The following is a 24579-nucleotide window of genomic DNA, read 5'->3' as shown; positions in this document are numbered from 1 at the left end:
CCTACTTTTGCCCCACCCTGTACATAAAAACCTCATGGTAACCACAAACCAAAAATCTACAAAAGATATACGAGGAACAAAGGGAAAGGAACCCCAAAGAACAACAGTAAACCACAGGGGAAGAGATCAAGAGAAGAAGAAAGGAATGGAGGACAGCTGTAAAACAAACTAAGAACAACGAACAAAGTGGCAATAAACATACTTATTAATAATTACTTTAAATGTAAATGGATTAAATGCTCTAATGAAAAGACATAGGGTGACTGAATGGATTAAAAAACATAACCCATGTGTATGCAGCCTATAGGAGACTCACTTCAGATCAAAAGACACATACAGACTGAAAGCAAAGGGATGGAAGAAGATATTCCATGCAAATAGAAATGAAAAGAAAGCAGTATCTTTTTGGATGTGTCTCCTCGGGCAAGGACAGTGAAAGAAAAAATAAATAAATGCAACTATATCAAGTTAAAATGTTTTTGCATAGTGAAGGAAATCAAAACAAAAAACCAACTGAATAGGAAGATTTTCACAAATGATACATCCAATATGGGGTTAATATCCAAAATATATGAGGAAACTTATACAACTTAGCATCAAAAGTACAATCCAACTGAAAAATGGACAAAGGAGCTGACTAGATATTTCTCCAAAGAGGACATACAAATGGCCAACAGGCCTGTTAAAAGATGCTTGACATCACTAATCATCAGGGAAATGCACATTAAAACCACAATGAGATATCACCTCACACCTGCCAGAATGAAGTCCTGGTGAGGATGTGGAGAAGGAACCCTTGTGTACTGTTGGTGGGATTGTAAATAGGTGCAGCTGCCAAGAACAGTATGGAAGTTCCAAAAAATTAAAAATAAAACTACTATATGATCCAGCAATTCCACCTCTGGGTATTTAGCCAAAGAAAAAAACACTAATTAGAGAAGATACATGCACCCCTATGTTCATTGTAACATTACTAATAATAACCAAGATGTAGAAACAACCTAAATGTCTATCAGTAGATTAATGGACTCACAATGAAATATTATTCAGCAATAATGAAGAATGAAATCTTGCCAGTTGCAACGTAATGGATAGACCTAGAGCATATTTTGCTAAGGGAAATAAGTCAGGCAGAGAAAGGTGAATACTATATGACTTCACTTATATGTAGAATCTAAAATAGCAGAACAAATAAAACAGAAGCAGACCCATAGATACAGTGAACAAGCTGATGATTGCCAAAGGGGAGGTTTGTGGACAGATAGGAATAAAAGAAAAAGAAAAGTTAATGATGAAAAAAAACTAGTTGGGGAAAGTGGCAGGGGTAGAAAGAAGGCACTGCGTTCAAAATACTTGCACTGGAGTCTACACCAATGTCTGCTGCGTAATGAAGTGGTTAGAGAGGCCCCTCTTTCAGCCAGCAACACCTGTTTTGCCCTCAGGTTCCTTGGAGATCGCTTGATGCAATTTTGTGTTTGAGGTAGATGGGATCACAGCATCAAGTGTTATGACTGCAGGCATAATTGCAACATCTGAGTATATTTTCCTAAAAATAAAAATAACACAATTTATAAATAGCCTAAGTAAATAAGGGAATTTTGTGGGTGCATACCTGAAACGTCCAGGGTCTTCAGCAATGAATGGATCCAGGAGTTCCAGGAACGCTGTAAGGATTGAGTTTTGCTCTTTAATTGTTTTTGACCCTGTTTCCCTCTGAGTTAACTTTAGTCCCAATGGGATTTCCCTAAATGGCTTTTATAGCTTTGGGCTTGTATCATTTTTTACCGATAGTGGTGTCAGAGAAAAGAGCATTCTTCTTTGCCTTAGCCAGAGTACCAGGGAGCACTCTGATTGGCCTGGCACAGTCCTGTTCACATCCCTGAACCAATCACGGTGAGGCAGGAGGCAGAGTTCTCCGATTGGCCAGCCTGGATCATAAGCCCTCTCATTGTGGAAGGGGTGGAGGTAGATTGACAGCCCTTCTACCAGGGGAGAGGGAGTTCCCCACATCAAAAGATGACCAGCAAAGGTGCTCATATCCTAACACATGCCTTATTCTTTCCTCCCCTGGGCCTTTGCATGTGCCTTCCCTTCCACCAGGAATGCCTTTCCATCCTTCCTCCCTAAGGATGAAATCCTGCCCATCCCTCAAGTCTGTAACAAATGCCACTGATTTTTTTTTCCTTCTCAATTAGATTCCTTTTTTGAACCCCAGTAGCTTTAGTATAGAAACTTGTCTGATTTTACCTTTTAGAATAGTGTTTTGCACACTCAGTGTACCACTCTCTCCTCTCCTGGGAGCATGCTAGCTGCTTCATGGACTCGCTGGGTCTGGTTTTCATGTCCTTTGGGTACAGTCCCAGCAGGGCCTGGTGCATAACAGGCACACAGCAAATTATCTGTTGATTTGACTGTGTTTTAGTTTTTTTTGTGTATTTATAGAGCAGATAGCAAATGATTATAAATTATTTTTGTTAATGAAACTTAGAACATAAATACCAGAATTCAGATATCAGAATTAATGTTTTTTCCGGCATCCATTTCCCCAGAAAGTGCTGGGATACCCACTTCCCCAGAAGGTGCACATGTGGGTAAAATATTTTTGGAATATTTCCTTTAGAATTGCCTTTGGGGTTGGTTTGCGAACTATTAAGAAAATTGCTTTATTTTTAATGAGGGTTGCTGAATGTGTTATTGGCATTTGGGGCCACATAATTCTCTATTGTGGGAGCTGCCCTATTTGTTGTAGGATGTTTAGCAGCATCCCTGGCCTCTACCCACTAGACACCAGTAACACAACACTCCTCTCAGTCCCCAGTTATGACATGCTAAACATCTCTAGACATTGCCAAATGTCCCCTGGGGGAAAATTCCTATCTGGTTGGGGACCAAAAACAGGATTTCTCTATTTGATCATCAAAAACTGTGGATGACAATGCGGACCCTGGAATCAGACCGCCTGGGTTCAAATCCTGCCTCTTCCACTACTTGCTCTGTGATTTAGTCACTTAATGACTCTAAGCCTCAGTGTCCTCTTCTGTAAATTGGTGAAGAGAATGGTACCTCTCATCATAGGGATGTTGGGACAGTCAATGGATTAATTCAGGTAATGTTTATGGAACAGTGCATGGTACACAGATGTTCTTAGTCTATTTTAGTCACTATTATTTGCTGTCAGAGTTCTGAACACTTTCGATTGTTGGTAGAAATCACCTTTGTTCTCGGAGGTAGATTAATTTCCATATCACCAAAGCCATTTGGATCAACAGTAGTATCTTTTTGGAACTAGGCCTGTAGCCGTTGCAGATGACTACTTGGAAGGGACTGACACTCCTATTTTTCTGAATGCCTAAAGGGGGAAAAAATCACATGACCCTCGAGTTCCATTTGTGTGTTTCAGCTAAATTGGTACACACTGGGCTAACTTCTCAAGCTATCTCCTGTATTTATGGAAGTTGAAAGATATCGATCAATATTGTCAGCTCCTCTTAACCTCTCTGAGATAGTAGTTTCTTTGTTTGCAGATGGGACAAGAGAAAAAAATCTACCACCTCTTATCTGCAAATCCTATGCAGATGGCAAAACCTGACCTGAACTCATATGAACTATTTATAACCTTGATTATTTCTCTCAGTGTGAATATGTCTGTTTTGCTGCTAAAACATCAATGTGTTTGATTATGGAGTGCTGTGCCAGGTCCTGGTTGGGGTGGATGCAGGAGAAGGGCATGTACACCTGTGTCAGGAGTCCCCAACAGCCTGCCAGATTGATGATTCCCTAGGAGAACTCAAGGCTATAATTTATAACAGCAGGATGAGTGAAGGGTGGAAAAACTTGGTGGAAACCAGATCCAAGCTTCCAGAATTCTTTAAGTGGTGTCACACAGGATGTCCTTGATTCCCTAGCAACCAGGTGTGACAGCTTGGGTGGAACGTTGCCAGCCGGGGAAGCGAGGTAGAGACCTGGAGCTGAGGGTTTATAGTGGGGGTTGGTCACATAATCAGCCTCTGCCTGGCATTTACCAAACTTCCAGACTCCCAGAAGGAAAAGGGGTGTTCAGCACACACCATATTGTTTGTACAAACAGTTTAGGCACAGGGAGCCACTCGAATCAGTTCTGAGAATGGTGGGGACCATCCCCAAATCTGAGCTCCTTGATTCCAGCCAAGGGCCAGATTTGTAAGCAGATCTTTAAACAAGATAAACGCTCAGGCCGGCTTGTGCTGTTTTCTGCTCAACACCTCATTACCTTTCTAAAATTCTAAAGTCCTAATTTGTGAAACTCATCTGGCCCCAAGGGTTCCGCTAAAGGATCATGGACCTGCATGTTCTTAAAGGGACTGTGGGACCCCCTGAGATGCTCAGGAGTAAATGTGAGAAAATTGAACAGCCCATCGTTGGGTAAAAGTAACGGAACTGCCTCGAAGCTGCTGGGCAGAGTCAGAGTGAGTGGCTCAGCCTGGGAAGCCCTGTGTGAAGCCTTTGCTCTTTCCTTCCACAGAACCTGGGCCCCCCTGTCCTGGCTGGCGTGGCTGTGATGATCCTCATGGTTCCCCTCAATGCTGTGATGGCCATGAAGACCAAGACCTATCAGGTAGGGTATCTATCTCCACCGGACTCCAAACCAGGCCCCAGCCTGAGGCCTTTCTACTTGGGCTTTAGCGGAGTTCCTGCTGCTCAGAATGCGGGGTTCTCAGCCTTGCGTCCCTGTTGGGATCCCCTGGGGAGCCTTAACAAATACTGATGTCTGGGCTCCAGTCCTGGGATTCTGATTCACCTGATGTGGGTGGGCCTGGGCATCATGAGTCTTAAAGCTTCCCAGGTGATCACAGTGGGCAGCCAAGGTTGTGAGCTCCGGAAATCATTAGGTCAGTGGGCCAGTGGTTGAAAGCACGTCTGGGAGCCTCTAAGAAATTCCTTACTTCCTGGAATTTATTCGTTTGTGTGTGTTTTTAAGAGTTAAGTAAAAATTAACCCTACTCCTCCCCACCCTTACCTTATGCTAGGCGCAGTGATAAACTCTCTAGTTTCCAAGAAACTTTGTATTTTTCAAGTTTTTGAATACCCAGGTAGCAGAGTGAATGCCTTCTCATTATTAAAAAATGTTCGAATAATACAAAGGTGTACAGATTACAAGGGGATGTCCTTTTTCCAAGCCTCTGAACCACAGTGAACGTGATGAAGCAGATCCTTCTATAACTTTCTGTGCATTTATATAGAGATCTGATTATATAGTTAGGTTTGGTGTGTATATGCGCTTTTTGGGGTATTGTTACCACATATATTTTTACACAGACAAGCTGTTTGGCATCATTTGACACGTGTCTCGGGGATCTTTCTGTGACATGCCACAGTCTGACTTCATCTTCTTGAACTGGTGCCTAATGGTCCATAACAGAGCCTGGCCAGAGTTTATCCCTCTGCTCCCTGCTGATGGCTATTTATGATGTGCCTGTGGAATTTCAAATAAGAGAGCCTGGCCTTGCCGATGGTGCCAAAGGAGAGATGAACTCATCAAGTGAGGGCGGGGCGGGCAGGAGAGCATAGGCAAGGAAGGGGGCTTGTGGCCCTGTCACCTTTCATGATCGTGACACGTTACATCTCTGAGCAGCCACCTCTGACACACCTTCAGTCACTGGCTTTCACCTCATGTTGCTTAGAGTGTTCTCATCTGTGACCCAGGCATGACCATAGCACTTCATGACAGGGTCCTCCTGAACATTAAATGCCTAAATGCATGCAAAATGCTCAGAAAAGTGCCTGGCTTATGGAAACTGAGAGATGCCGTTAGCAGTATTTAACAGCTGTATGGCGTGGACACCCCAGGGCTGGAACCAGTGCCGGCTGTTACAGAAACATTTCAGTATTTTAATTGACCATGCACTGGAGGAAAACTCATAAAGAAAATAAAACAATGGAGGGGAAAAAACTCAGCGTCATCCCTCTTGTGTTTGGATCTGCATTGTAGGGACCATGTCCCCCTTTTTCCCTGGATACCTGAAGGATTTTTCTTGCCTCTGTTTCTCAATCTAATAGGTTTCTTTGTGTCTAAATTCACATGATTTGAAGCAGGTGTTTTTTCCCCCATTGATAAAAGAGTCCCTTGGAGCACTTTCAGGGTCGGGAGTAGGGTCAGCTCAGTCTTTGCACCCTCAGGAAGGCCCCTTTTTAATAGATGGGCATGTTGAGTGATGGATGGCCAGAAGTGAGTGGCCAGCCTCCAGATGTGCGGTTGATTACTGTCTTTGAAGGTAGCCCACATGAAGAGCAAAGACAGCCGGATTAAGCTGATGAATGAAATTCTCAACGGGATCAAAGTGCTAAAGCTTTATGCCTGGGAGCTGGCATTCAAAGACAAGGTGCTGGCCATCCGGCAGGAGGAGCTGAAGGTGCTGAAAAAATCTGCCTACCTGGCCGCAGTGGGAACCTTCACCTGGGTCTGCACACCGTTCCTGGTGAGTGAAGCCAAGTGTCTTAGCCCATGACGTTTTATGTTTTGTTTTGTTCTCATACCCAAGTATTTTTAAACGGTCACTATTTCAACAAGGCCTTCTCCTGTCACTCCCTTTAAAAATTGCCATGCATACCCCTTTATTTTATTTATAAAACTTAGTAGCTTTCAGCCCAGGGTATTCAAAGTAGCCAGTTCAGGAACTGTTTGTTACGGGTTCCCCATGAGATAAGGAGTTTGCACCAGAGTGCCCACCAGCATTCTCTGCTTCCTTCATCAAAAAGGTCTTGCCAAAAATAAAAATGTCAGTTGAGCTACCTGTCGGGTCCTTGTCTGTTGCTGACTGGTCACAGACTTGTATTGGCAGTGACACTTTGAGTGGCAATGCCAAACACACTGAAATATATATATAAATATATTTTTAAATATATCTTTGTTGATTTTGGAGAGAGGGAGGGAGAGAGAGAGAGAAACATCAATGATGAGAGAGTCGTCATTGATCGGCTGCCTCCTGCACTCCCCTGACTGGGGATGGAGCCTGAAACCCGGGCATGTGCCCTGACTGAGAATCGAACCCCATCTCCTGGATCCTAGGTCAATGCTCCACTGTTGAGTCACACCCTGCCGGGCCACACTCTGAAATTTACCTACTCTTTTATTTATTGTGTCTCTCTCCGTTGGAATGTTAATTCGAGGAAGGCAAGGATTTTGTCTTGTCTCTTTACTGCTGTAATCCCAGTGCCTAAAATAGTGCAAGTCGGTACTCAACAAATATTTCTCATTCATTGTAAAAAAATAAATTCCAACCATGCAGAAAGTTTTGAAATGAAAAGTATATTGTCTTCCCTCCCATCAGTCCCTCTCATCCAAAGTGACAGTTTTATGTATCTTTTCAGAAAAAAAGTTTATATAGATATTTTAAAAATATTTTAATATATTGAAAGTGAGTCATACTATACATAGTGTTCTAGACCTTTTTTGGACTTAACTATATAACCTCTCAGTTCATGTGTTCAGATCTGCTTTGTTTTAACGAATGCTTGTCCAGGGCACAGATGTGCCGTAGTTGATTCAACCTGTCTCCCAATCCTGGATTTTTAGGATGGTTCGCATTCTTTCCTCTTATGATCTGTTCTGTACTGAATGTTCCAATATGCATGTCTTGGGTACTTTAATGGGTCTGTCCCTGGTTGGCTAACTTTGAAAAGTTTAAAGACAGCAGTGCAAGCTGCTCTTTTACAAAGAGACCAAATAGAGATACCACGCAGTTAATAGCTAAGAATGGGTAAGGATAACTTCCAGTGATGCCCATGTTTGCTTTTCCTTTCTGTCTTTGTATTCTTAACTATGTCTTTAAAGGTGCTAATGATGATTATCTCCTATTAGTTATGTTGGCAAATATACAGGGTGGGGCAGAAGTAAGTTAACAGTTGTAATACAAATAAACAGTAAAATGATTAATAAATAATAATCCAAGAATAAACTCTGCTTTATGTACTCACAGCTGTAAGCCTACTTTTGCCCACCCTGTATGTTCTTACGAGAAGTTCTGTGAACTAAACACACATTTTCATAAGTATGATAGTTTCCTATTAGACTAACATCCGCTTCATCGTAGCTGAATTGCATGTGGAATGTTTAAGGACACTCCTGTCTTTTCAGTGTTTGTTGAAGTGTATTTATTCTGACACTGGATTTTATTAGGCTCAGTTCCACGTCTCCCAGTGCCAGGCAGTACAGTGGAAAGCAGTGATGCTTGAACTTGAGGGAGTGTTGGAATCACCTGGAGGGCTTGTTAAAACACGGCTCCCTGGGCCCCACCCAGTTTCAGATCCAGTAGGTCTGGGTAGGGCCTGAGTATTTGCATTTCTAGCCTGTTCCCAGGTGCTCCCAATGTTGTTGGTTTGGGGCACACTTTGAGAACCATTGGAGTAAATCCTCACTCTCCAGAGTGTGGCCCACAACCAGCGGCAGTGCACCTGGTTGCTTATTAGAAATGCGGACCCTCAGGCCTCATCCAGACCAGCTGAAACCATCTGAACTTTAGCAATCTCCCCCCAGGTGGTTTGATAAACACTGGCACAGAGTAGGAGTAAGCAAACTTTTCCTGTACACCACTAACTAGTAAATATTGACGGTGTTCTGAGCCATATAGTCTCTGTCGCAACTACTTAGTGTAGCCATAGGTAATACATAAATGAATAGGTGTGGCTATGTTCCCATAGAATTTATTTATAGACACTGAATTTCATATAATCTTCATGTGTCATAAAATACTATTATTTTGATTTTTAAAAATCATTTAAAAAATGTAAAAGCCATTCTGTGCTCAAGGCCAGACATAAACAGGTGTGGACCACGGGCCATAGGATGCTGACCCCGGCTTAGAGGAATGGAATGTTCTGAGAGTCAGGACACCTGCTGAATTCTGCTCCCAGCTCACAGTCTGACCTGAAGCCAGTCATTCTACTTCCCTGCCTCTGGGTTTTCACATATGGAACATGAAGGGGTTAGGCCACAGGGATGTCACACACCGAGCCCTGCCCTCTCCCACCTCCCATGCCCACACCAGACATCCACAGTCGGTCATGGTGTTCACGCCCACCGAGTTATGTTTGATCAGTGCCCCAGGTGACCACTGTCAGCTGCCTGGAGTTGGCACAGGAGGTGACTGGGACTCTGTTCCCAAGATCCCTTCCAGCTCAGACACTGCTGCATTCTGGGCTAGAAAGTTCTGCCCTCTCACTCTTTTCACACTTAGGTCTCCCCAGCTTTCCCCAGGAATTTGAAGACCCTCTTTGATCTTGAAGAGTAAAAACAGTGTAAGACTGGATGGTAGTTATATAGGGTATTCATTTTATTATTTTTCTTTAAGTTGTTAAAAAGCCTCTACATGTTTATAACTGTTTTGTATATGTATATGTGATACGTTTTATTTTAAAACAGTAATGCATCGCCATGGTAAAAGTAATTAAAGCTCTTCTAAAGGATCTGCAGCAGGGGTTTGCAGCCTCAGCGCTGTTGACATTTGGGGCCCGATAATTCTTTGTTTGTGGGGGCGGTCCTGTGCATTGTAGGGTGTTTAGCAACATTCCAGTCCTCTATCCTCCTAAGTGGTGCCTCTCCCTCCATTTTTCCAGTTGTGATGATCAAAAATGTCTCTCCATTTTGTTAACCAGTGTCACTCCAATAAATTCAATAAAAAAGGGGGGAAAATGTCTCCAGGCGTTGCCAAGTGCCCCCCCAGTTGAGGACCACTGATCTGCATTAAAAGGCACAACTCTTTTCTTCCCTGCTTCTTTTGTGTATTTCCAGAGAGAGCCTCCATCTGTATCAGCATAACAGTGACTATGTATAATAAATGTCATTAAACTTATGTACAGTATTTCTTTTAGTTACTTTACTTTTACACAAGTGATAGCAAATCATACAGAAATCTAACGTGTTTTGAATTGCTTTTCTTTTTTTAATAGGAAAAGATCAGTCAGAGGGAGCAAGCAACAGGGCTTAATCCATGGGTTGTGTTACACTTAGGACAGGGTATCCTTTTCCCATAACCCTTTGCTGTGCACATTAGATCCTTGGATCAAACTGAGTTTCCAGCTTGTCACCTGAACTTTCCAGCTTGGTCGTTCACTTATTGTCTCCTACCCTGGTCTCCGTTAGGAAGCCCTGGCAAGAGATGCTTACAGGCCGGACTGGCTTTTCTTGACCTTGAATTTGCCACTCTGTTTTGGGGTGGGTGATGGGCTTCCTGAGATGGAGTTTGTTGAGCTGTTGGGCATGAAACAGATGAACTTGGGTGTCAGTTGGGACCTTGGCTCTGGCTGAGACATCGAAGCCTTTGACTACTACATTAGGATAAAATATGTGGCCCTCGGTTCCCTTGGAAGGTATTTGTTCATCTCACTGGTAAATTCCTGAGCTTGAAGGTTGATGAGGTGTTTACCCACTGGTGGGTGTGATGGAAGACAGAGGCCTGGGGAGGTCGGACAGGAGTGGGGACGCCATATGGTGGGATTGATGGGACTGTTTTTTCTAGGCTACAGAGCCTGGCATTTATCATGTCCACTTAATGCACTTTCCTAAAATAGCATCCCCAGGCAGCCTGCAATATTTAGCATTTTCCATCTTGGAAGATTTGTGAGCTTCTTGCCTCCTACTTACCTTGTATCTCCCTTCATTAGATAATTACCATTCTTTTCTTTTTTTTAAATTTTATTTTTGTTTAAAATATTACAGGTGTCCCTTTTTCTCCCCAATGGATAATTACCATTCTGATGGTAATAATCTGTTGTGTAGTTTGTATGTAGAGGAATGAGTGAATGAAATATTTGAGTAAACTATTGACTAAGAACTATTTGCAAGACACAGAAACCTAACTCAGACTGACTAGAGTGAAAAAAAGAAAGGGGGATTTTTAAGTCGCAGAACTGGAAAGTCTAGGAAAGTGCTGGTTTCAAGCATGGCCAGAGTTTCAGGCATGGCTGGATCTAGGTGCTTCAGAGATCTCTATCCATCTCTTTGTTCTGCTTTATCTTTTGTGGGTTTTTTTTTGTCAGACATGCGCTCACCGTGCAGTTCTAGTTCATCCTGTCATCTCAGTTACTCCTGTGAGGAGACAGCCCCCCTTTCCCCGTTAGTTCCTGCAAAGCTGTGGGATTGAGTCTCATTCATTGTAGTTGGCTACATGCTTATCCTAAATCACTACAGCCAGGGAGACGGGATGCTTTGATTGACCAGGCCTAGGTCATGAACTTGGGGTGGGGAGTGGGCAATCCATCTGTGCCTGAAGCTCATAGACAGACTAGGTGAGGTTCAGCTTCCCAAAGGAAAATTGAGATGTTACCAGCAACAGGGGAATGGGTGCTGGGCAGGCAGAAAGAACAGATATGCACACAAAGAGATGTCAGGTTTTTAGGGGTTGGGTGTAGGTGGTTCAGTCATTTGCCACATTTCTCAGTGGAGGCACCATTAGCACTTAGAATGGGACGGGTGTTCTTTGCTGTCTGTGAAGAATATCTCCCATTCTTCATCTTCACCGCGACAAGGCAGTGGCAAACCCCAGCTCCCCACCACCTACTGCCCCACTCACCTTCACACACTCCCAAACACCCCCTGATAGAAAGAACCAGGCTAGTACCTATTTCCTACTAGACTGTGAGTCTCAACGAGATAGGCAGGCTACTCCCTGGGCCCTTCGGACAGGAAGGTGGGAACCCATTAACTGCCCCAATGCTTTCTTTTTTCCTAGTAGCCAGTTAGCAGCTAGACCAGGGGTGGAGAACCATTTTTTCTGCCAAGGGCCATTTGGATATAACATTCTCGGGACACACAAAATTATCAACTTAAAAATTAGCGATGGAAGAAGCTCCTAGATTTATTGAATTTGGAGTTCCGCCTGCAGTTGCCTTGGCAGGGCCAGACCAAATGATTTCTTGGGCCAGACGTTCCCCACCCATGAGCTAGACTGAAGGACACTGTTTTCTGCAAGTTTTACTTTGATGGGCTTAAGTGTGGTTCCTTTCACTCATGCCTGCAGGCTAGCAATATAGACTGTCCTTTTGGTGACCTTATTTAAACGCTAAAAAATTCACTCCCTTGGGTGGAGATTTAATATGCTAATGAGACATGATGCTTGAAGAAGCATGTAGTTAACACTGCACGAGCGCCAGAGTCCTGCCTCTGCATATTTAGATGCCACACTTAGACATCATCTTTCCTGCTTCAACTTCTTTAAAACTGTGCCCTGGCTTTCGGGAAGCAACATTTCTCTTTCTCCCTCGATGCATGAGCTATATATAATAAACCTATTGCCTGAGTACTACTATATGGGGAACTCTCTTGATTTCTATCTCAGGAGTTCCCAAGAAACCAGGGGGTTCAGTGGTAGGATTCTCACCTGCCTCCCGGGTCCGATTCCTGGCCAGTGCATCAGGCTCTATATCAGTTTCTGGTGAGCTCTTGATTTCTATCCTGGGAGATCACAAGAACCAGGGCTTCAGTAACGTGAGGATCTCCATGGTTGCCTCACCTCCTAGCACACAGTGCCTGGCACATAGTAGGTGCCCAATTAGTAACTGATGGATGAATGAATGACCTCTTCTTCCTGGAGAAGTCAGAGCTGTGGGTCTGACAGGGGCCATGTGGTGTGGTTCCCTTTCTACTCATGCCCTGTGCTGCCGGCAGCCACCCCATCAGTTGAGCCAAGGGAGCTGGTGTGCTCTGGGGATGAGACCTTTCAGGCCTGGTTTTCTCCACTGAGTATATGCTCTCCTGCCTTCAGGAAATCCATCCACCTACTCACCCACCCATCTATCTGTTTATCTGTCCGTTCATCCACCCGTCCACCCACCCACAAACATTACCTGAGTATCTGCCTTGATCCAGGCACTGTCTTAGGCACTGCGGAGAATACCACAGCCAAATTTCCCATGCTCATGGAACGCCCATTCCTTCTAATTGGGAGAGACAGACAGTAAACAGCAGGCACAACACGTGCATCATACAGTGTGCTAAGCTGTCGTAAGTGCAACGGGGAAAAAATATCTGGGTTAGAGCAAGCCGGGAAGGCTTACAGTTTTAAATAGGATAATTGAAGACCTCATTGAGAGGGTGCCACTTGAGCCTTTACCTGATGGAGGCGAGGGGCCCCACCAAGGCGAGGAAAGGCCCTGAGGCTGGACTCTGCTTGCTCCGAAGAAGAAATAACCATGGAGGCCAGTGGGGCTGGAACAGAGGGAGCGAGGGGAGAATGGTAGGCAAGGAGGCCAGACAAGTTACAGACAGGGATGTTTACAAATGAGGTGGTCCCTGGGGCCCGAGTCAGAGCTTTTGCTTCTGTCATAAGCAAAATAGACTGATTTTGGAAAGGCGAGTTTTAAAAGGTAATTTGTTATTTTTATGGAGATGTAATTCACCATTTTTAAGTGTAAAACTCACTGGTGGTCAGTATATTCACAAGGTTATGCAACTGCTACCACCATCTAATTCCAGAACATTTTCATCTCACCAAACAGAAACCCTCATTGGCAGTCACTCCCCATCCCCCCCCCCCCCAGCCCCAGCCACCCACTCATCTACTCTCTGCCTCTGTAGACTTGCCCATTCTGGATATTTCCTATAAATGGAATCATTGCTGTGTGGCCTTTTGTATCTGACTTCTCTCACTTAGCTTCGTGTTTTCAGGTTCATTCATACTGTAGCGGGTGTCAGTGCTTCGTTCCTTTTTATGGCTGAATACTATTGCTTTGTGTGGATGTATCTGGAGAGTTTTGAGTGGAGAGTGCCTTTGGATAGGAGGTCACTGCCTGGAAGAGGAGGCAGGGTGTGCAGACATGAGGGCCTCACTTCCCTCTTGGCTGTGGAGCCTGGAAAATTTGTGTGCCTTGCCTTGAGGTCATCTAGCTTGTTAATGTCAGAGCCAGAACAGAAACCAGCTTTGCTTCCCAGTGCCTCGCTCTTGGAACCGGTTTATAAATTCTTTGGAAGACTAGTCCAAGGAGTTGGGACTGAGTTTTATAACAAGAAATAAAAACAGCTTCCATATGTTGCATTTTTCTGTGCCTTGGCCACTGTGCTGAGTACTCTGCCGAGCACCTGACTTCCCGCTGCAGCAGCCCTGCGAAGGCGTGTCAGGATCCCCACTTTGTAGATGGGAAAGTAGAACCTCTCGTGGGGTAAGCAAGGTGGCACACCCAGCTGGTGTGTGGCCAAACTTACAGTTTTAATTTTTAAGCTTTATGACCTTCTACTGGGTAACAAAGAAATGAGGCAGCTGAGACCCTGAAAGTACACTGCACCATGGAACCTCCTGATTTCCAGCAGTCTGCCCTGAGTGCAGAAAGGCAGGGCCCTGGGCAGTTTATAACCCCATCCCCTCCCTAATGGCTCTAGGAGTCTGGGGCTGGTGTGGGGCTGGGAACTTCTGTTCACCTGCCTGGTCCAAGGTTTTCCAGACGGCTGCTTGCATGTACCAGATAATCTCGTGGGATGCTTGTTGTTAGCCTCCCCTGGTGACACCTAGCACTGCTCTGTCCGCAGCAGTGAAGGAGGGGCACAGAAGTTTACCCACTGATCTTTTCCCTGCCCCCTAAGCCAAGCAGCCTGGCCCTGGATTGTCCAGGGGGTCCCCCATTTCTCCTGGTGAGGGAGGTGACGTGCTTGTCATCTCTTAACAACTGAACCCAAATTCTGGTCCCCTGGGTAGTAAAATCTCAGGAACTTAGGGCAAGGTAGTAAAGTAACAAAACAAGACTAACTAGAGGGAAGGGGGTGGCTGTTTGGTGTCTTTTTTTTTTTTAGTTTTCGTGTCCTGAGGGTATAAAACCACAGAAAACTTTATGAGCTGGAAGGAACTTTGAACAGTGGTGTTAATTCTCCACTTTCACCCCCATTTCACAGATGAGGCACCTGAGGCACGGGGTGAGGAGGTAACTTACCCAAGGTCGTCTTTAGTGTTCTTGTGTCCCAGGGACTGTTCTGGGCACGAAGGATGCAGTCCTGTATAAGACAGGGTCCCCGCCTTTGTGGGGTTTCCATTTCAGTGCAGGAGTCAGACAGTACCTACATATAGCACCACACTAAAAGGTGACAATAGGTGCTGTGAAGGGAAATAAGCTAGGACAGCAGGATGGAGGGCAATGGCGGGGCCGTTTCAGGTGGAGGGGTCGGTAAGACCAAGCAACCTTGCCACTGCCTGGATGAGAAGGTTGTTTAGGCAAAGGGAACCACAAGGGCACAGGCCCAGCGGTGTGGTTCTGCTGTTAAGGAATTCCAGTGTGCCTCAGAGGAAGCTGGTGGTGGGAGAGAACGTAATTTTGGCTCCTGGTCACTTATTTATCCAGTTCACTCTCTGAGTGTTTGGTGAGTACCTGTCACGTGTGCTAGACACTGCCTTGGGTGTTTTCTGCTGCCTCCAGTGGCCAATCGTCTGGTGACTGCAACTGGAGGGGGGGGGGCTGAACACACGGCGGGGGGGGGGGTGTAACTGCTCCCAGATTGTGACTGACTCGGGCACACGTGTCAGTGATGGGCGTTCTGCTTGCAGGTGGCCCTGTCTACATTTGCCGTCTTTGTGACCACCAAGGAGGACAACGTCCTGGATGCCCAGAAAGCCTTTGTGTCCTTGGCCTTGTTCAACATCCTTCGCTTCCCCCTGAACATTCTCCCCATGGTCATCAGCAGCATCGTGCAGGTACAGGCCAGGCTGGGGGACTTCAGGGACGGTTCTCTGGAGAACAAAACCAAAGGGCTTAACAATCCCCCTTGGGGCAGCTCTCTGTGCATCACTCATCCCACTGTGCCTGGTGGGCTTGGTGAGGCCTGGACAGGTGGCTTTCATGCTTTTTGGTCATACCCCAAAGAAATACATTTTAGTTCTTGACAAGGAACCCACACTGAGGTATACGAAACAAAAGCTTAATGCAGCCAGGCTTTCCCATGCTCTGTATGATTCTTTCTGAATATTTTATTCTATACGGATCTGCTCTGTTCTACCCTGCCCTATCCGCTATTCTAGCTTTTCAAAAATGCATCTCTTAACCCATTAAATTGATTTCAAGAGCCACTAATAGGCCTTGACCCACCATTTGAAAACCCCCAACCCCCCTCCCTCCGAATTCCTAAAATTCGTGCAGCCCCTCTGTAAGGAGAGGAAGCTGCTCTGTCTGCTTTCACACTGTTTGAAACTCCTACCCCTCTTCTACTACTTTCCACACTCTTCTCCCTCGAGTTGCACATATTCATGTTGAAAACCCCATTTCAGCCACACAGACAAGTCAGTCTTAAGATTTGTTTGTACAACTCTGGTCGTAGGCTTTATTAAAAAAAACAAGCAAATAAAAACACTTTTTATTATGAAACATTTCAAATTTACACAGAAGTAGACACTGATAATGAACTTTGTGTACCCATCACCCAGCTTCGACATTTTGTCCTGCTTGCTTTATCTGATCCTTTTTCCGTCTTCCTCCCTCCCTCATCCCTCCCTCCCTTCATTGTTTTTTTTTCTTTGCTGGAAATTTTTAAAGCAAATCCAAGCCTCTTGGCAGTTCACCCATAAATATATCAGCGTGCATTTCTTCTTGCATAATTGTAACACCGTTATCATGCTTAACAAAGTTAACAGTCATTTCTTAAAATAATACTCAGTCCTTGTTAAAATTTTCTGGATTTGTTGGCAGTGGTGGAACAGGAGCAGGTGCTAGATGGGTGGGGTCAGACCAGACCTGGGTTCAGCAACCTCAGTCTTTGAGTCCTGGCTAGGAAAGAATTCAGAGTCAAGACTCAAACTATAAGAGAAGGTTTATTTAGAAAGTCACAGAGGTAGAAGTCGTTAGAAGAAATGGACTTAGGAAGCAAATTATAGAGGCAAAGGAAGGGCCCTTGGAGCTTGGAAGTCAGGAAGGTAATGGTAACGCACCTGAGGAGATGGGAAGGGGAAAGGTGTGGATGTGCTCCCAGGAGGGAGCTTGAGCAGGGCCCTCCTGGGTCCTCTGTCCTAAGGGTTTTAAGGGTGGAGGTTTTAGGGGAGGTTCCAGGGGAAGATCTCAATAGAATATTCAGCAGCTTTCCAGGTGTGTCCTTTTAGGATCAGAGTCTCCACTGGTTGATTGGTGGTCATCACCAGTAGGGGGTCATTATTCAATGCAGCTGGTCCTGAGGTCAGCCAGGGCAGGGGTCATTATTCAATGCAGCTGGTCCTGAGGTCAGCCAGGGCAGGGGTCATTATTCAATGCAGCTGGTCCTGAGGTCAGCCAGGGCAGGGGTCATTATTCAATGCTGCTGGTCCTGAGGTCAGCTGTGGTGTCACTTGTCTGGTTTTGCTGCTTTTCTGGGCCTGGAGCTGAAATACAACTGAGGCCTAGATGTTATCTCTAGGGAGAAAAGGTCAGGGGGTCTAAAGCACAAGATCAGCCATATGCCAAGGGAGGAAAGGTCACCCTGGGGGTGAGGTCCCACCCTACAATTGTCCTTTGACCTTTCTATCCTGGTGACCTTCTTGTACCTGGCCCATTGTCCTTGCTCTGCTCCTGTTTGTCTAGCTGCCTACCACAGATTGTCTCATTAATGCCTTTACAGTTGGGCTGTTTGAAGCAGAACCATTGTTTTTTTTAATTGATTTTTATTGGGATATATTTGACATATAACATTGTGTAAGTTTAATACATTGATATATTGCAGTATGATTACCACCGAAGTGTCAACCAACAACTCTTACCATGTCACATAATTATCATTTCCCTTTTTGTAATGGGAACAATTAAGATCTAGTCTCTTAGTAACTTTGAAGTTTATAATCCAATCCTGTTGACTCTGGCCACTCTGCTGTGCATTTTGGCTCTAGGACTTGTCTCTTTGCCGGGGTTTTGTGCCCTTAAATGGGACCATTGCCTTTGGTTATAATGTATCTCAAGTCCCTTTGCATCTGGGACAGTCCTTGTTAGTACCAGTTGTGGGATTTTAAAGCAAAACAAACAGGAACCAAAATGTGTTTTACTTTCTATTCTAAGGTGCATGCTGGTTGTGGGAAACGCAGAGCCTTCAGAAATGGGGGAGGGTGTGGCCCTCTGCACACAGGGGAAACCACTGAATGTTAGCCCGGGGGCCGTTTTGCAAAAATGCTTTTAAAAATAACCGAGCCTGTAATTGCTTCCTGTGTAGGCAAGTGTCTCCCTCAAACGCCTCAGGATCTTTCTGTCCCACGAGGAGCTGGAGACCGACAGCATCGAGCGAAGGCCCATCAAAGATGGTGTGTGCGATGTGGGTGTTTGGTCTCTCTGCGCTGGGATGGCCGCCCTCACCATGACTGTTCTCCATTTGGCTCTGCCCAGCAGCTTGTCTGCGAGGCCACAGGGAGCAGGATCTCTCTGTAGAATGTGGTGGACTCTAGGGCCTTATCTTGCACCTCCCAGGAGGTTGAACTTGCACTTCTGCTTTCTTGCTGAGAGGCAACCACTGGGCGTGGCCTCCCCCTGAAGGTCAGCTTGAGCGGGGGAACCTGGACTTTGATTCCATTTTGGGCAGATACACAGATAGAGCTAGGCTGCTGGAGACTGACCGACCTCCAACACCTATTAGCTGTGTATATTGGGCAGGTCACTTCACTGCTCTGAGCCTCAGTTTTCCCATCCAGATAATGGGAATGAAGGTGCTTTTCTTTGGCAGGGGGTTATATGGATTTTATTTTGTAGCTTATTAATTGGTCCTTTCCTAGTCAGCACCCCTGACCAGGTATCTGATCCATGGCTGTGTCTCTAGGCACTTAATGATCAACTTTAATAGCACTAACAGAAATGGCCACTTTCATGTCAGTGACACTCCCATGGGTGGTGGCCTGTTCTAAGGACAGCGAATAATGCCCTATCTTCTGTTCCCTGTGGAAACTCCCATTTTACACACAAGAAAACTGGCCTCAGTAATTTGCCTAGATTGCACAGCTAATAAGAACTAGAGTCAGGATCCACACCGACAGCCATCAGTAGAACCCATGCTCTTATCCACTGAGATTTAATGAACACCTACTATGTGCCAAGCACTGTTCTAAGGACTCCCTGTTTATTGCCTTATTTACTCCTCATAGACCTATGAAGTTCATACCATTATTATCAATCGTATTTTACAGATGAGGAAAGTTAGGCACAGAGAAGTTAAGTAACTTTCCCATAATTGTCCAGCTAGGAAGTGGCAGTGTAGGGATTTGAACCCGCACAGTCTGTCTCCAGAGCCCAGTAAATACAGTCAGAGGAATGAATGTGCATATATATTGGTTATGATATGTGAGCAGTGCCTGGCAGCTAGTAGGTTTTGAGGTGCCTTCAAGGGTGTGTAAAACACCCAGCACAGTGCCTGCTAACCCAGTAAAGGTAGTGCTCATTACTTCTCTAGTGTGGGTGAGAAGATCTGTGGCATTTTCAACTCAGCCTCAGCGCTACTGGCTTTCTGGAGGATCATTCTTTGCTCTGGGGTGATTATACCATGTTGAGCAGCATCCCTGGCTTCTACCCACCAGATGCCAGTAGCCCACACCCAGTTTTAACAACCAAAAATGTCTCTAGACATTATATCCCTTGGGGAGCAGTCACCCCTACTTGAGAATCAGTGCTCACTGGATGCCGGAATCTTCCTCTGACTTCCCTGGCCTGTGGTCATCCAGTTCCTGCTGTCCTGAGGATCATCATTCTGTCTCCACCAAAGAATATGGGAACATTGCCATCTATGTCAGGGTTAAGTTTCTCTGCATAACACAGGGTTGAAATTGGGGGCAGCCAGTGGAGGTTTGAGCTACTGAAGTTCACAGCTCACTGCTTGAGACAAGTTGGAAATCCCTGAGGCCTCCCAGTGCCCTTTAGGCCTCAGCCCCTCCCTTTCTGCCCTGGTGGCAGTCTATCCTAGACATTTTGACCTTCTGAGATGTTTATCCACACCTCCAGGTGCCAGACCCTGCCACCTTGGCAGCTTTCGGCCAAGTCTCATGGTTCATTAGCTTGTCAGACTCAAGTGGCTTTTCTTAAATTCCTTAAATAGCACTTTCCAGTTTCCTCCTTTGTTCTCTGTTTTCAGCTGGGGGGGGGGGGGGGGGAATGGAGGTGGTGAGGGAAAAGGTTAAGTTAGGTTAACCAGTAACTTCTTCTCAGCACCAGTTTTAGTCTCTTTGTGTGGGAGAATTTATTTCTTCATTTGATACCTGAAAAACACCCCCAGCTTATCTCTGGGTGGTTTGAAGATGGCTCATAATTAGTCAAGATTGTATTTTTTTTTTTTAAGTGAGGGACATGGAGTAAAAGGGAAATAAGGGGAGGGAGGTGCCAGAAGCCTAGGATCACAGGAGCCCCGCATATAGTGCAGGCTTTGTCTTAAACACCCCTCCTCCAGGGCCCGATACCCCACTTCCTGCTCCAGAGCCTGCTTTCCACAGTGGATTGTGACGGCTGCTGCTTTAGAATGACCTGCTGTGATGTGAGCAGGGTGGTGGTGAAGGCAGAGAGGGAGGATCCAGGGAGATGAGTTTAGGAAGCAGCCCTGTAATCCAAGAGTTGAGGGTGGGTCCTGTTTTGAATATTAAAGGTAGAGGCCCTGGGGTGTGGTGAGTGCCAAGAGCCAGCCCATCCCCGTGGAGAGAACCTCTGTTCAGGAGGGTGCTCCTTGTTGCCATTGACCTTGGCTTCTGCTCCGCCCTCCCAGCCACAGTGGACAGAACCTTCCAGGACAGGGCGAGGGAGGTCCCTGGAGCCCTGTGTTCCCTGTTACCCCCCCACTTCTGCAATATAGGCATCTGGATGCTGCAACCTCCTGCCTTTCAAGGCGGAGCCCTCTTGCGGTTTCCTTTTGCTCTCTTGGTCTGAGGCCACCTCCAAAACTGCTGGGTGGGTTCTTTTTTAGAAACTGAGACAGATATAACCAGATGCCTAGCAGAAGTGTCTAGCCTCTGGGGTTGAACTACACTTGATTAGGAAAAAAATTAAGAGCTTCCTGCTCACTCGCAGTCCCGTGACTTTATCTGTATGTCTGGTGCTTTTCAGGCGGGAGCTCAAACAGCATCACTGTGCAGAACGCCACCTTCACGTGGGCCAGGAGTGAACCCCCCACACTGAATGGGTAAGCCAGGATGTGGAGAGCAGCACAGGGCTCTGGTCAAACATGGGTTCAAAATCCAGCCATGCATGCTTCAGCTTGATGACCTTGAATAGGTCACTTTGCCTTTCTGAGCCTCAGTTTACTCATCTGGGAGCAGTCACACTTGCTTGGGTTTTGTTGAGGAGATGAGAGTGTGCCTGGCACAGAGGGTCCCTTTAATTGTAAGTAGTGGAAACCCTTGCACAGATAGGCTTAGGCAACAAAGGGAGATTTTTGGTGCGCATAATTGAGAAGGGCCACTTTCAGGTACAGTGTGATCCAGGGACTCAGCGCATTAGGATTCTCACTGTCTTGTCTTCGTTCTGCTTCCCTCTCAGACGGCCTCTCCCCTCGTGATGGCAAATGGCCCCCATCACTCCAGGTGTACCCCCTGTTTCTGATTGGCCCAGTTTGGGTCATGTGCCCCTCCCTGAGCCAATTACTGTGCCTGGAGAGACCCAGCACACTGACTGGCCAAGTTGGGTCCCAGGCTGTGATGCTGGCAGGCTTGGGTCTGTTGAAAGAAATTCTTATCCTGTGGGATTTGCTCTCAGGATGGAATTGCTCTCTGTCCTTCCCAGGGTTCGCCAGCGGCCTGGCTCACCCTTTCTCACCTACTCCCCATCTGGTACTTTGCCCACAACGCACAGCGTATCCAGGGAATTGACCTGGTTCCCCAGGCAACTTATCAAGTGCCCCTTATTTACTTTTGATTAGAGGCCTTGCTCAGTGGCTTCTAGGCCTCCTTAAGTAATCCCCAAAACATGAGGCCAGAAGGGGCTTCTTTAGAGGCCAGATTTACCCCCCATGCCCCTGAACAAATACCCCCTTCCTGGGTAGCCCAATTACTGCTGTATTTATATGACGGGAGGGTGCTGGGGACGGGGGACAAATTCCCCAGAGAAAAGGATCTGTATAACACCTCCCCTGGAAATTCACGGTGGGATTGCATGCTTAGCAAGTTCTTCCTTATGTCTAACACTACTCCTGCCTGCTTCGGTTTTAGCTTTTCTCTCTTGTTCTACTCCACAGCTAAATAATCTACACCTGCGCCCTCATTCTTTCCTCTGTCCTTCCAGAACCAAAGGCTTTCCTGTTCCAGTCTCCCTCACCACCTTGACTCCCCACATCTTTCTCCATCCAAACTTCCTTTCTCCTCTGCCTATAAAAATATTTCAGTCTCACCTGGATGATTGCAGGAGCTGTTTCACTGGGCCCCGTAACCCATTCCCCTCACTGCACAGGAACGAAAGAATAATCATTGTGACTGTGCAGCAGGTTCCCAAGAATTAAACAGTGAGTGACAGCAAAATCTAACAAGCATTTCCACTAATATGTTCAAAATCATAATAGCAACCGTGGAAAAGCACAGCCAGTGTACGTAAGGTCAGCAGTGCCCTGGACGTGCCACCCTTCGCTGGTGGGTGGAATCACAGCTCTGACACATGTCGTGTGACAGCCAGTCTTACCGGCAGAGCGTCGAGCTTAGTTTCTTGTCCTTTGCTTTTTTGCTTACCAGTATCTGTGAAAGGGCAATTTCAGTGGAGACCTGTTTCTGAAACTCACATTCATCCATGTCCAGGCCCCCTTCAAACCTTTCAGTGGCTTCTTCAGGTCCCCCAGGCCTGGCCACCACCCACCCACCTTCAGGACCAGGACCCGCCTACCCTCCCTGCTTCATCTTGTGTCATTGACATGCCGATCCCTGATCACACCTGTTATTCACAGCCTTGGCCTTTTCTTAAGCTTTTCCACATTTTTGTGTCTGACACATGCTTACTCTTCCTTTAGAGCTCGTTTTGGGGTGTCCTCTCCCCCAGGGCACCTGTGTTGTGTCCCTGGGCGAAGTGAATCCCTCTGCATTTTAGCCGATCGCTCAGGTCTCTCCTGCTGTCTCCGTTTTCTCAGATGCACTGGCATCTCAGCACCAGACCCGTGCCTCACTCAGGGAAGGCCTCTGAGACTGTTCACTGAACTAAGCTCAGCGGTAGAAGCGCAGGAGGAATTTCCAGATCTTAGAGGTTCGCGACAGCCCTGCCTTCTGCCTCTCTCTCCACTCGGTAAATCCAGCCCCAGGGGCTGGGGCAGCAGCCCCACTGGCCTCATTCAGGTGAGAGCATGACTGAGGCACTGTGTGTTCTGTCTTTTCAGCATCACCTTCTCCGTTCCAGAAGGATCCTTGGTAGCCGTGGTGGGCCAGGTGGGCTGTGGAAAGTCGTCTCTGCTCTCAGCGCTCTTGGCCGAGATGGACAAGGTGGAGGGGCACGTGGCTCTCAAGGTAGGAGGAGGACTGGGTGAGCGGGGGCTCTGGGGAGCTGATGGCATGGGAGGAAGGTCACGTGCAATGCCGTGTTCGTTCACTGTGGTCCCCGTGCATGAAGCAAGAGCAGCGATGCCTCCTCTCATTTTCTCTCTCATTCTTTCTGCTCTTCTCTGTGCCATCCTAGAGAAGTGTCATTTTTTCCTGCTGTATCCCAGCACATAGAACAGTGCCCTGCACGTAGTGGGCACTCAATGCATATTTAGTAAACACACAAATGTTCCCTGGTCTGCTCACTGTCTCTCATTCCCTCCCATCTCTGCCCCTCAGTGTGCATCCCGTAGCCCCTTTATCTGTGAGTCTTTCTGGCTTACTCTCTCTCTACAGACCTCTCTGTGTATCCCTTTTTGTAAAAGTAACAAAACTTAAAATTTTTGACTAATGTCATTGGAATGTGATCTTAGAGAATTCTTTTTAAGGGAAGCTGTTTAAATTCTGTGTGCTTGTCGAATTCTTAATATAGGGCTAATACAGACTGTGGTTTTATTGCTTTTAAATACACAGAGTACTTTGAGCTAAGCTGGTATATGCCTCAAGAGAGAGTCTAAGAGGCTGCTTTAGTGGACAAATGAGTCCTTTAGAAATCAAGAGTCTTGTTTTGCATTTTGCTTGTTCCCACGAAGGCCTTTTCCTGATGTCGGACTACCTCCCTCAAAGTTTGTTGACACCAACATTACCTGGAGTGGGGTCTGCAGCGGGATGTTTTGGGAAATTCTGCATACTCTGATCCCTTCCCTCTAGGAGACTTAGAATAAACATTAATAAAGTCTCTGAGAAGTTCTGCAAGGGGGGAAAAAACTATTTAACTTTGGTTAATCCAGCATGGCCTAGACATATTTGCCCGCACCTCTTTATTGTCTATGCAGCAACTATTTATATCCCCAGAATTACTGTCTCTTAGAATCTGCTTTTGGGGATGCTGGCTTATCCCATTGTCTTTATTTTGGTGCAAAATCTTTTCTTTGTTGATTATATGATGTCCTGTAGCCTAATATGCATTAGTAGAAAGTGTACGTTACAGTAGTTGGGTCCAAACTAATAACATCTAGCTGTTGTTTAGGAAGTGTTCTGTCATTATTTCAAGTACATGTTATGAAGTATGATCAGTGGGCAACATGAGCTGGGTTAATGGAAGAAAATTAGAAATCATGGTAGGACCCACACTGCCTTCTGTTTCATTAACCCTGAATTT

At 46.0% G+C, this 24579-nt stretch overlaps 1 protein-coding gene across 1 annotated transcript in view; it reads left to right on the top strand.

Moving 5' to 3' along the window:
* Positions 1-24579, top strand: part of ABCC1 (ATP binding cassette subfamily C member 1 (ABCC1 blood group)) — a 126348-nt gene that overhangs the window by 68621 nt on the left and 33148 nt on the right. The window contains exons 11-16 of the mRNA XM_087815640.1: positions 4502-4594; positions 6252-6455; positions 15501-15647; positions 18116-18203; positions 20974-21049; positions 23219-23345. Of these exons, the coding sequence (XP_087671766.1) occupies positions 4502-4594; positions 6252-6455; positions 15501-15647; positions 18116-18203; positions 20974-21049; positions 23219-23345 (735 nt within the window). The remainder of the gene's footprint in view (positions 1-4501; positions 4595-6251; positions 6456-15500; positions 15648-18115; positions 18204-20973; positions 21050-23218; positions 23346-24579) is intronic.

Source organism: Miniopterus natalensis, chromosome 3, assembly GCF_054644295.1.
Source record: "Miniopterus natalensis isolate mMinNat1 chromosome 3, mMinNat1.hap1, whole genome shotgun sequence".
In the NCBI taxonomy this organism is placed as follows: Eukaryota; Metazoa; Chordata; class Mammalia; order Chiroptera; family Miniopteridae; genus Miniopterus; species Miniopterus natalensis.
Note: the sequence above shows the minus strand (reverse complement) of the source record. Positions and strands in the feature narration are given on the sequence as shown.